Source organism: Lactuca serriola, chromosome 7 (assembly GCF_051521515.1).
Source record: "Lactuca serriola cultivar US96UC23 chromosome 7, Lser_US96UC23_V15, whole genome shotgun sequence".
Taxonomy (NCBI): domain Eukaryota; kingdom Viridiplantae; phylum Streptophyta; class Magnoliopsida; order Asterales; family Asteraceae; genus Lactuca; species Lactuca serriola.
Window position 1 is genome coordinate 204,082,030 of NC_136414.1, and position 12,878 is coordinate 204,094,907.

Sequence of the window (12,878 nt, forward strand, 5' to 3'; positions counted from 1 at the left end):
AAATATTAAAATATACATGTTCTTCCACTATAGAAATAAATTATCCTTTTTAAATAAAAATTGGGTCCGTTCGATGTTTTATTTTTTAATAGTTAGTTCTAATGGTTATTAATCATTGATAAATGATACAAGTATATTAATATTAATACCTTTTAAATTAAAATTGTTTGGTTGCAAGTATCTTTCTAAATATTAATGTTTTAGGATGTTGGTTTGGAACGAGGGTAAAATGGTCATTTGTCATTAGTTAGCACATTCAGTCAGATGTTGAATCAAACAACATGATTTCTTACTCAGTTATAATTTCTTATCCAGACAGACATTTCTTAGTCAACACTTACTCATTCAGCAACTATCAAACGGGGCCTAAGTTTCTTTTCCAACTGAATGACATTGAGAGATATACAAACTCTCATTTTTCGAATATTTTGATCCGTATAAATAACTGCAAGAAGAATGACAACAAAGATAAAGCGAAGATTCGAAAAATCATTATTTGGTATATGAAGATAAAAAGAGCATTGTTACAGGCAATGAAGACTATAACTTGAAGTTTCGACTATTCTCATTAAGGAGGGATTATAGAGCCGAAAGTTGTAGTGAGTAGTCGAAAGCTGTGTATTTAGGTTTCGTGTCTGTAAATAACGAAAGTTAAGTACTTTCGTTATCTTATATATTTACAAGGCATTTTCAGTTTCGCGTTGTATTGTCGGTCCTTGTATTTTTTGTGTGTCTGTGATGTACCCTATAAATAGTGTACGTACTTATGTGATAGGGTAATGAACACTCTCAAAATACTTAACGGTACTTTAAAACTTTTGTACTTTTCTAGATAATATACTCAACTAAACAGATACTATTTAGATCTCCATGTTCTTTACTGCTTTCATTGATTCAATTGATTAAAACACAATTTAAAACTCTCTTGAGTTATGTTTTCAAACAATTTATTAAAGGTTATATATGTTTTTACGTTTTTTTATCAATTATGATCTGATCATATTATTTTGAACATTTTGTGTGATGTTAAAAGTTATGTTTTCACACAACTAGTTAAAGGTTATATATTTTTTACGTTTTATCCATTATGATCTGATCCGACTATTTTGATCATTTTGACCAACCCGATTATATAACCATTTTCTAGTGTCTCTGATCTAAAAAGTTTCTATTCAAAACTTGATGCTACAACTTGTATAAAGATACACATTAGTGAAAAGAGAAAAACATAATCTTCAGGTCGATAATGTAATCATTGTTGTTTTTAGATTTTCTTTTTTGAGATTTTTTTTAACAATTGAACACCGAAATTTTTTCATTTTATATTTAATCGTAAATTTTTTTTTGTTAGAGTTACACTTCTCATTTTCACCTATTTTGATATACATAACACTTATCATTGTTAGATGTTATATTTTTGTTAGAACAACATTAGAAAGAGATCCTACATGTAACACCCAGAATCAGAAAGACCAAGAAAAGAAAGGAAAAGCTCTAAGTCATGAGTCAACTTGTCGAGTCCAGGGAGGAACTCGACGAGTCGGAGCGGGATCCAAGGCATAGAGTAAGTGACCGACTCGGCGAGTCGGCTAGTGGACTCGGCGAGTCTGGTCTGGACAAGAAAAACCCTAATCCCGAGGGTTGTACCATATTTAAATAACATTACACCCTTTCCCCAACCTCTTTACTCCACTTTTGAGATCCAGAACCCTAAATCGTGAGTGAGAGTCCTTGGAAGCAATTTGGAGCCTAGATAAGTGATTTTGGTGGAAAGGGGCTTGAAGATCAAGAGGCTTGCTGCAAAGGAGTGGTGTAGATCCGGGATCTACTTTAGTTGGAGCATATATTGGAGGTAATAAGCTGTTGCTTTGGATTTATTGCAATTAGATCTATTCTTGAGTGAGATTTTGGGGCTATTTTGGTAAGATTGAGATCTATTTCGGGTTTGGGACTTAGATTTGAGGTTGCTACTTTAGATCTAGGGTTGTGATGGTCCAGAATGTCTTAAAGCAGCAGTCAATGAGTTATTGGTGAAGCCCCTTTGTCTTGAACCCTAGCCCTAGAGTGTTTTGGGCCTTTAGCTCCTTGGTTTCACGTAAAGTTTGCAACTTTACGTGGGGGATAGATTGTAGAAGAGTGGATCTATGGATTGGAGCCCCTGCATGGCTCGATGTATGGATTACGATCTGAAGAGACTCGGCGAGTCACATGGGTGTACTCGGCGAGTTTTATGAACATGAGCATGGACTCGGCGAGCTGGAAGAACAACTCAGCGAGTTTGTTGAAGATTGCCTTGGACTCGGCGAGTCTGGTCGCAGAACCTCAACCTTTTCTGGTTAAGACGCAGATCAGTGAGTTGAGTGGTGATTCAGCGAGTTGGACAGGATGGGACTCAGAGATCGTTGAACTCGACGAGTCTTGGGGTGACTCGGCGAGTTGAGTCGTATTTTGAGAGTTTCTGAGTTTAAGAACTTGGCGAGTCTATGAGTTGACTCGGCGAGTCGAGTGAACTGGAAGGTTAACTTTGACCAGGACTTTGACTTTGACCAGAGTTGACTTAGTTTGACTTCTAGAGTTCGGTTTGGAACTAAGAGTTATATTGATATTAGTAGCTAGGGGAGCTAGTGGAGCAGCGGGTCGGAGAGTTGTCTGTCAGCAGCCAGAGGGTTATCAACAAAGTTCAGCAGTGCAGGTGAGTTTCCCTTTATGTGAATGGGTCTACGACCACAATGCCGACCCATGTAATTACGAGTAGGAAGACCCGAGGGTTAGCCCTAGGCACAATATGCTAGTATGACATTCGGGACTAAGGTCCAATGTTAGCGGGTGGGTGCCCAAGGAATGGTTTGTATGATAGTTATACTTGTTGTCTGTGTGATACATGTATGTGCCTGGTAGGGAGGTGAGTGTGGGTGAGGTCCCGTATCTCACCAATAGCAAAGTGTGGACGGTGTTCCATACCTCATTAGCAGTAGAGCAGGGGCGAGGCCCAAGTAAGGAAAAGAGTGAGTGTGGGCTGGTCCCGTATCTCACTGTCAGTAAGAGTGTGGACGGAGTTCCATGATTCATCAGTAGTAGGACAAGGGGTGAGGCCCAAGATAGGCGAGGCCTTAGTACAGTAATCCAGTAGAGTATGTTAGTTATGTGTTGTGATATGATTGTATGCTAGTATATGTTAGCGGGCGGGGCCCGGAGACAGGCGGGGCCTAAGGAAAACATATATGTACACCGAGCGGGGCTCGAAGCCAGGCGGGGCCTGGTGACGGACGGGGTCCGATAGCGGGCGAGGCCCAATGTAGCGGGCGGGAGCCCAGTATGTGGTTATGTGCTCAGTGTTATGTATGGCATGTATGGATCAGTATATATGTATGGTATGCGGTAGGTTGGGGAACTCACTAAGCTTCTTGCTTACGGTTTTCAGTTTTGGTTTCAGGTATTCAGTTTTCAGAAGAGGAGCTCGGGAGGGTTGCAGTGCACACACCATGGCAAGTTAGACTGAGATGTTTACTCTGATAATTAAGCAAGTGTTTTGGAAATGAAACTATGATTTGTCATATAAACCCTTTTCGTATGTTTGAATGACTTAACACTATGAATTGGTAATATTTTTAAAAGAAATTTTTGGACTCGAAATTTGGGTCGTTACACTACGAATGACACTTATCATTGTTTAGACATTATATTTTTCAATTAGGTACAACTTGTTTGCAAAGCCCCAAAAATATAGAATAATTATCATTTGAAAGACTAAAAAAATCTACAAATGACATAATATGGTAATTGGGTATTAGTGTAAAGACTATTATTGTAAAAAAATCTACTATATTTGCAAAATGCTTCTCATTCGAAGGACTTTTATGGGTAAGTATTAAGAATATGACAAAATAGTGAGATTGGCTAGTAGTGTAAGGATTATTATTGTAAGGTATAGAAATTGTGAGGGTGAAATTTTATAATCTACCGCTCTTTATTATGTGCGCCCACCGCGTGTTCTTCCTTTCCCTCTCCCTCCACCTCCCCGTCCCCCCCTCCATCTACGTTTCCCATCATAAACACACACAAAAATAACCCACAAACAGGTGGGTCGATGAATGCAGAGAAGGATTTTGAATAATTAAACATCGTTTTATTTTAAATTTTTGGTTTTTTAGGTTTAGAATTTCGAACCAGATTTGAACTCTACAAAAATGGCGATCATATCGCAGGACGTGATAAAGGAATTCGAGAATATGATGGAATCAAGTCGGTGTTTTTCTCTAAAAAACCCTAATTCGTTGCTATCTTTGATTTTTTGTCTTTTACTTGTTATTTTGATCTATAGCATCGCTAACAATTTTCTTTTTGCAAATTTGTTGTTTCAGTTGATGAGCCACTCAAGATTACATTTGAGGTTTAGCTTTCTGCTCTCTTTCTATTTGTTTACATCATTATGTTTCTGATGGATCTGCTGGGTGTAGTTTAGAATGTGTATTTCAAATTAACGTGATCCTGTTTGGTAATTGTAAATAGTTTTGTGCTTGATCGGAACCTCTGTATTCGAATCGTAAGTTAACATTTGAGTCTTTTTGCTCAAATGAACAAGAGGTGTCAAATTGTAATACAAATGAACTCCCAGGTTGAAATTTTGTTATTTTCTGGTTTAGTTGCCCCTACCCATTTTTTCGTAGTTAAGAGGTCTTGAAAGTTTTTTTAGTATAAAATCATAATGGAACAATTTTCACCCTTAAAAAGGAATTTTTTTTTTATATCAACTTATTAAGCATTCAATTTTGCTCCTCTTTAGTATATTTTCTGGTTTAATGATAGTGATTGAGCTCACATGTGGTGGTGTTATTTCTGATGGCAATTAGGTTACTTCAAAAAAATCTTTATTATCATAATAATTTACGATTATTTAAAAAAGAAAGAAGTTTATCTTTAGTTTGTATGGAGTTGTTTTACTAAAAGTGGATTTCAGAATTTGCATCAAGGGTATCCAACTGAGGCTCTGATCAGGTTTCTAAAGGCAAGAGATGGAAATGTCCCCAAGGCCCACAAAATGGTCAGCTCAAATTCCTTTCTTGAAATTCATCTGTTATTTTTTAAGAATCCTAATTATAAAAATAAAATGTTCTGTTTTCAGCTTGTTGATTGTTTAAGTTGGAGGATTCAAAATGAGATTGATAATATATTGTCGGTGAGTAAATATAATTGTTATATATTCATGGATTCAAAACTCGATAAGTCTATGCAAAATGTTAACTTTTTTTTTTTTTTTTTGTTTATATCATCTATATAGAAACCGATTGTTCCTGCTGACTTTTATAGAGGAGTTCGTGATTCACAGCTTTTAGGAATGTCAGGTTACACAAAAGAGGTACTCTATCTTTACCATATTTGTCAAATTTTCCCCCTCAAACTCAAAGAAACATATATATGGTAATCAAAGATTCCAATGACAAGTGACTGTTGTTTGGTTTGTTGTTAAAGGGGCGGCCTGTTTTTGCTGTTGGTGTAGGGCTCAGCACATATGATAACGCCTCTGTAAGATAAGACTTATCATTAATTTTTTCTACTTGGAAAAAAAAAGGGTATATTCGTCTTTTGTTGTGGTATAGGCCATGTGTAAACATAACATAATGCAGCTACTATTCTCTCCACAAATAAATAATAAGTTGGTTTATATGAGCGTGTTGATTATCGTATATATATAGTCTTTATCTACCACTAAAGTTCTCTTCCTTTTTTTTTTAGATTCATTACTATGTTCAATCGCATATCCAGATAAATGAATACAGAGACAGGATATTACTTGTAAGTTATTAATTTCAATAAATAAATAATATTAGCTTATAGCTTTTAGTTGATAATCCAATTTTCCTTTTTTTTAAAAAAAAAAAAATTTCTAGCCAGCTGCAACGAAAAAGTTTGACCGACATATTAGCACATGTGTGAAGGTTCTGGATATGACTGGACTTAAAATCTCACAACTCAGTCAACTTAAGGTACTAAGACTGATTTTCTTTTAGTATAAATCTATATAATACTAGTCTAATATATGGTTTTACTTTTACTTACATGATATGATGACTTTCAAACATCGTATGTCTAAACTCTGTTAAGTTTAATGCATTATCCTTGTAAGTATGATAGGTGACTTGAGTTTTTGTTAAGTCAAACAATCTTCAAAAGGTTTTTATTAATCAAAGTAAATATATTTTTGGCCTTTTAAAGAAATTCAAGTTTCATGTCCTTACTTTTCTAGCCAACTTAAAATTTATGAAACAGCGTGACAAAATAAAAATCATATATTTTTTTTATGATTGTATGCAGTTATTGACAGTTATATCTAGCATTGATGACTTGAACTACCCAGAAAAGAGTGACGCCTACTATATTGTGAATGCTCCATACATATTTTCAGCTTGCTGGAAGGTTTGTTATTTTAACTTTAACAAAAATAAAATAAAATAAAGTGATTTCTTGTTCGTCTGTAAGTTTAAAGTTTGTAGGTTGTGAGGCCTCTTTTGCAAGAAAGAACAAGGAAGAAAGTTCAAGTCCTTTCAGGTTGTGGAAAAGATGAATTATTGAAGGTGATATATTTTTAGTTTAAGTTTTAAATATGGAATCGAAGAGGGAATAAAAAAGTTTGACTTGAATAATGAATAATGGGCAGATAATGGATTATGATTCACTCCCACATTTTGTTAGAAGAGAAGGAGGTGGATCATCTTCATCGAGAGGTTCAAAAAACAGCAATGGTACCGAGGACAATTGCTTCTCATTGGATCATGAGTTCCATCAGGAGCTTTATAATTATATTAACAAGCAAGCTGAGGATGTGGAGCCTCCACGTGTCACAAAACACAGATCATTTCATGTGGATTTCCCTGAACCCAATCCGGATGATTGTAGGATTGCACAGAGTATAGAATCCGAATTACAAAAGTTCAGTCAGGGGAATGGAATTGCTGACCCCACACTAAATCAAGATCATAAACAAAAGAAATAATTAATTAATACTATTTAATAAAACTAGTACTATTATTTATTCCCTCCTGTCAATCTATGTGACACGGGTTTCAAATTTAAAAACCCGTTGAGGGTTTTAAGGATTACAAAAAAGACACAAATGTTGTAACTTTTTATAACTTGCTTTTTTCATCAGGGTAATAATCCTTCCTTGTGTCTCTCTCTCTATCTCTCTCTTTCAACTTTAAAAACTTGGTTTTCAATGTAACTTTTTTGGATGAAAGAAATAGAAGGAGAAGAAACGAATATTACCTTCTCTTTATCAACTGTTTGCTTCATACACTGTTGTCTGACATATATATATATATATATATATATATATATATATATATATATATATATATATATATATATATATATATATATATATATATATATGATGTTAAAAGATTATTTGAAAAGAATGGTAACACTGACAGATGAAAGGAAAAGATGAACTAGGATAAATATGTAACAAGTTGGAATTTAATAAAGAAACTCTTATTCTGTTTACCCCTTATTTTTATTTATTAAATGATTCTCTACTTCATCTTTCATGCTTGAGATCAAATTTCTTTAATTTCTAACAAGATATGATAATATTTATTACAAAAATATGAAGGTATAATCTCTACTTCATCTTGATGCATGTTTCATGTTTGTGATTATAAAGTAAATATTATTATTAAGATACCATATTTTTAAGGGACATATTACCTCTAAAGTATGCAAATTAAATGTAATATTGGTGCATGGAAATTGGGGGTGACTTGACAACTTGAAACATTTTAGATTATTTGTTAAAATTTACGGAAAATGATGGATGTGTGACTAATTTCATGAACACATGACCAAATTAAAAAGGCGTGTTGAGGGTTCTCAAGTTAGGAGCTAAAAATTATAGTTTCTTGCATGTTATAACATGTTAGATGAAGTGAATATTTAGCAAGTATCTTTATACTTAAAAATGTTCATACCTATTAAAATTATGACAAGTGTCATTATTTCATATTTTTTTAACGGGTAATCTCCGGAAAAGTTCCAATATTTACCATAATTTACGAAAAAGTCTCAAACTAAAATTGGTTTATGAAAAAGTCTCAAAAACTAGTCAAAATGACGATTTGACCCTATTTTCCCGATTTACCGGTTTCATTACTTACCCGGAAACATTAAAGTTCCATTATTTTACCATATTTTCATTAAAGTCTTATTATTTTACCATAAGTTGGGACTTATTCGTAAATTATGGTAAAATAATGAGATTTTATTAAAACCGGTTATATAATGAAACCGGTAAACCGGGAAAATATGGTCAAATCGTCATATTTATCGGTAATTATGACTTTTTCATAAACAAATTTTAGTTTGAGACTTTTTCGTAGATTATGGTAAAATATTAGGACTTTTCCGGAGATTTCCTTTTTTTAACTAACTCATTATTAAGACTATATTAGAAATATATCAAATAAAATTATTTTAAATGGTGAAATGACGCCACTTGTTATAATTTTAGTGAGTAAGAATATTTATAGGCATAATAGATAGGAGGTAATTTAATTTCTCTTAGATGATATCAAATAAAGAAACATCAAAATGTATATGATGAAATGGGCATGTAGTGGATCTAAAATCACTTTAGTGAAAGTATAAATATAAATCACTAATTAGTTATTATAATGTCATAAATTTGGAAGTAAAATCCCATTGTTGCCTTTATGGGAAATTAGACATACATGCGAAACGTGTTGGGTATTTTACTATCATGAGGGCCGGTCTTGAGAATTTAAATATCTTCAAATGTGCAGGGCGAACCAGAAGGATACTTATTTTTATTATAAGCTCTTTATTTTTAAATAAATATATATGTATATAATATATAATTAAAAAAATTGGACCATGTGCAACTGTCCACTAATACCCCCATGCTATCCATTATACTCTTGATTTTACATATATTGTAGCAGACATGACGTCAAATCAGCGCCTCCTGATATAATATGAATATCTTAAAACATTTCCGAATATAACTTGAAATTTTCATAAACTCATTTTCTTTTGTTAAAAAAAATTCGTAGAGAAAACGACAAATTTGGTTCATATGGTTTGCTTTTTTGCGGTTTTGGTCCATGTGGTTTCAAAAATTAAAAATTTAGTCATTTTCAATAGGTTTCATCGGATATCTCCTATCTATTAACACACCATTTGTGAGGTAAAATTGTTTTTTTTTTGGTATTTTAATGTTTTATGAAATTAAAATATTAGAAGGGATGCAAACCCCCCTCTCACCCTTCTTCTCCTCCCATTTTCCTAATAAGATTGATGGCCTCTAGTGTAGTATCCACATTTCTCACTAGGCATTAGATATAAAAGATGTATTTACGTTGGTCGACAATTGTGATTTTTTTATGAATAAATGAAGAGAATTATTTGAATATATATGTTTATATATGATGTACATAGAGAATTGGATAAATATTAGGTGTATATAATATTTGTATAAAAACTTAATAAATGGGGCTAAAATAAACATTAAAATAAAATATTGTTTATGATAAATAGTCTTGATGAAAATTGTAATAGTCGTGATGATGATCTCGTGGATATAAGGAATGCTTAAATCTGACTTCATATAAAGAAGTTATGATTCTTCGAAGTTTCGTATTTAGTCTCATACGACAGAGTGCGTCGTAAGAAGTGAACCGGAGATATGTTGCTTATTAGCCTAAGTAATCTAAACAAAAGTCGTAGTAATCATAAAAGCGAGAGTGTGTAAATCTGAAATCGTATAAGGAAGTTATGATTTTTAGAAGTTTTGATGCGACACAATACACTAGTGTGCGACACGAAGATCGAAATTAAAACCGGTTGATTGTTAGCCAAAACAATATAAACAAGAGTTGAAGATCTCGTGAATATGAATCTGTCGATATAAAGATAGTCGAGAACATAGTTCTTATGAAGAAGTTTTGAATTTTGCACGGTCTTTTTTGCAGTGTAATCTTCATAGAGTGTTAAATTTAAAATGGAGTGAGAGTTAGCCAACATAGTCTAAATTAAAGTTGTAGTACTCGTGAAATGTCCCAAAAATATGATCCAAAAATTTCATTTTTAATTTAAATAAACGATATTCCCAAAAATATTATCCATACAACCCAAAAGAACAGAAGTATATCATCATAATAATAACAGAAGTATATCATCATCATAATAATCAGAGTAATATCTCAAAAGCGGAATCCATATGGTGTGTGTGATGCAATCATCCCAAGCTCTTCCCCTTGGAACCAGAAGTACCTGAAACATAAACTAAAAACCGTAAACACAAAGCTCAGTGAGTTCCACAAACTACCCCATACCATACATAATAAAATCACATATTGGGCCCCCACCTTACATCGGGCCTCGGCCGGCATCAGGTCCTGCTTAGTTTACAGATCTGTTATTCTCAGGCCCCGCCTGTCATTGGGCCTCGCGTACCATGCACACACACACACACACATATATATATATATATATCACATAATCATGCTAACACATATAATGATCATAAAAAAATAACATATGTTCCAGTCATCGGGCTTCGCCCGACATCGAGCCCCGCCCGACATACATAGCAACACATAAAACATGAAAGGGTCACGCAAACTCCTAGCATCCTAGAATAATCAACAAGGGCCGACATTGGTGCCTTATACCCACTAAACCTAGTGAGGAAACTCACATCGACCGTTGAATCTCACTGCAAATCCCTAGTTGTTGTCCTGACGAATCCCCGAGCTATCAATGCAAAATAGCACCCAATAAATATTTGGGTTTCAATCCATAACCATAAGTCCAACAATCCATACTTAGGGTAAAAGGACCATTTTACCCCTCACCTAGTTTGGCCCAAGGCTAAGGCCCAAACTTAATATTTAAAAGGCCCAATTCCAAATAATCAACTAAGCCCACTTATGGCCCAATTTTCCAAATCGGGACCAAACCCCTTTATGGGCCTTACTCTAAAGCCCAACTATTTTCCTAGTCCAAGCTCTTAGCCTAAAAGCTTGATTCTAGGTGGCCCACTAAGGCCCAAAGCAACAAAGTCCAAAGAAATGACCCAACCGAGGCCCATAAGTTGCGAAGCCCAACAGACTGAGTACGCGGGGCGTACTCAGCTGTACATTAAACGTACACGCAACTTGGGTTGTATGCCGTACATACTGACTTGTACGCCCAATGTACTTAACCATTAAGCCAAAAATCGATCTTAAGCTCTTAATGCTTAAGACCAGAAGCCCAAACCATAGATCCAAGTCCTATAAAGCGTCTATAACCATAAAGTCATTGACTTGGTGACTTTGCATGCCCCATAAAGACCCAACTCCAAAATATAACACCCTACTTTCATCAAATGGACATAAAATCTTGCATGGATGAATCCAAACCTTAAAGGAGGCAACTTTATGCATCTACAACCTCAGAAACACCAAGAGTGACAACTCAAAGCTCCTGGAGTGGTATCAAACCACTAGATCTCAATCTTGGGGCCAAAAAGGGACCAAAACACACAAATGATAGATCTAAGCTTACTAATGGGAAAGATAATAGATTTTTACCTCAAACAAGCTGGAAATGAAGCAAATAAATGAGGTCCACAAGCTCTTCCTTGATCCATGTAACATCCTAAATTTCAGGACCAAAAATTTCATTTTTGATATAATAATTTAGAAAACATTTATAAGAAAACATCATTAAGTCCCATCATTTCATAAAACCATAATCTCATGTCTTAAGGTCATATTATAAAATAGTAGCAATGTCAGAGTACAATCCCAAGAAGTCTCATAGTGCAGAATGCTGCGTGTGTATAATGTGTCGCTACCATGCCGACTATTTCCCCTTCGCTAAAGAGGTACCTGAAACAAAACTGAAAACTGTAAGCATGAAGCTTAGTGAGTTCCCCCATCATACCACATACCATAAAATCATATAGCATACATACTGCCAGGCATATCTGGGTGCCTGACCTACCCCTTCGGTCCTCTCGACCGATGGCCTTGCCTAGCATATTTGGGTGCTGGCCTACCCCTTCAGTCCTCTCGACTGGTCTCGGGGGATTATCTCACCCCTTACTACTACCACATGTTATCATATAATCATCATCTGTCTAGCATGGATGGGTACTAAACTACCCCCTTCGGCCCTATCGGCTGGTAACTTGGGGACTATCTCCCTCTACTGATACAATCACATAACATCATAACATGCTAACACATAAACATATCAAGTAACAGTAAACACATACAATTATCACAAAGACAATTGTCTAACATACACTCCTACTGGTGGGCTGACATTGTGGCCTTAGACCAACTGCTACTGAAAGGTAACTCACCTCGTGATACTGTGTGTCTAATCTCGTGGAAAGTAGTGTCTAACAGCTGCTCTGACGAGTCCCGGCTATCATGGTCATATTAACACTAAATTAGAATCTATAACATTACTTGGGGTAAAATGACCATTTTACCCCTTGGTCCAATTTGAGAACATTTATAAGACCCCACTCTAACGCATTAAATCCAACGCACCCATGGCCCATCAAGACTCCCTAAAGGTCCACTAATGGCCCAATTTTCCAAATTGGGCCCAACCCTTAAAATGGGCCTTTTCACAATTTCTACTAAGTCTTTAGCCCAAAACAAAATAATACCAATTGGCCCAATATGGCCCAAGGGCCCAACGCTTCTAATTCTGGATTCCCGGGTCCAAAATTATGCTTTATAGTGGGCTATGAGGCCCAAAAGTCCAGGCCCAACCCTCTAAGGCCCAAAATCCCAAAGGAATCTACTCTGCATGCGTACGCCGACGTACCTGACACGTACGCTGGCCTTGACCACATAAGA

At 35.1% G+C, this 12,878-nt stretch overlaps 1 protein-coding gene across 1 annotated transcript; it reads left to right on the top strand.

Moving 5' to 3' along the window:
• Positions 1 to 4,017: 4,017 nt before the first annotated feature.
• Positions 4,018 to 7,169, top strand: LOC145063410 (Sec14p-like phosphatidylinositol transfer family protein). The gene is made up of 11 exons (XM_079011023.1): positions 4,018 to 4,242; positions 4,362 to 4,390; positions 4,958 to 5,041; positions 5,123 to 5,176; positions 5,279 to 5,356; positions 5,470 to 5,523; positions 5,734 to 5,793; positions 5,889 to 5,984; positions 6,313 to 6,414; positions 6,492 to 6,572; positions 6,656 to 7,169. The coding sequence occupies exons 1-11, from the start codon at positions 4,188 to 4,190 to the stop codon at positions 6,989 to 6,991; spliced, it is 1,029 nt and encodes a 342-aa protein (XP_078867149.1). The 5' UTR covers positions 4,018 to 4,187; the 3' UTR covers positions 6,992 to 7,169.
• Positions 7,170 to 12,878: the final 5,709 nt, after the last annotated feature.

What these genes read in the sequence shown, in the direction of transcription:
- LOC145063410 (XM_079011023.1), top strand. Translation starts at nt 4,188, where the DNA reads ATGGCGATCATATCGCAGGACGTGATAAAGGAATTCGAGAATATGATG. An exon ending in TGTCAGGTTACACAAAAGAG is followed by an intron (nt 5,357 to 5,469) that starts GTACTCTATCTT and finishes TTGTTGTTAAAG; the next exon opens with GGGCGGCCTGTTTTTGCTGT. An exon ending in GCACATATGATAACGCCTCT is followed by an intron (nt 5,524 to 5,733) that starts GTAAGATAAGAC and finishes TTTTTTTTTTAG; the next exon opens with ATTCATTACTATGTTCAATC.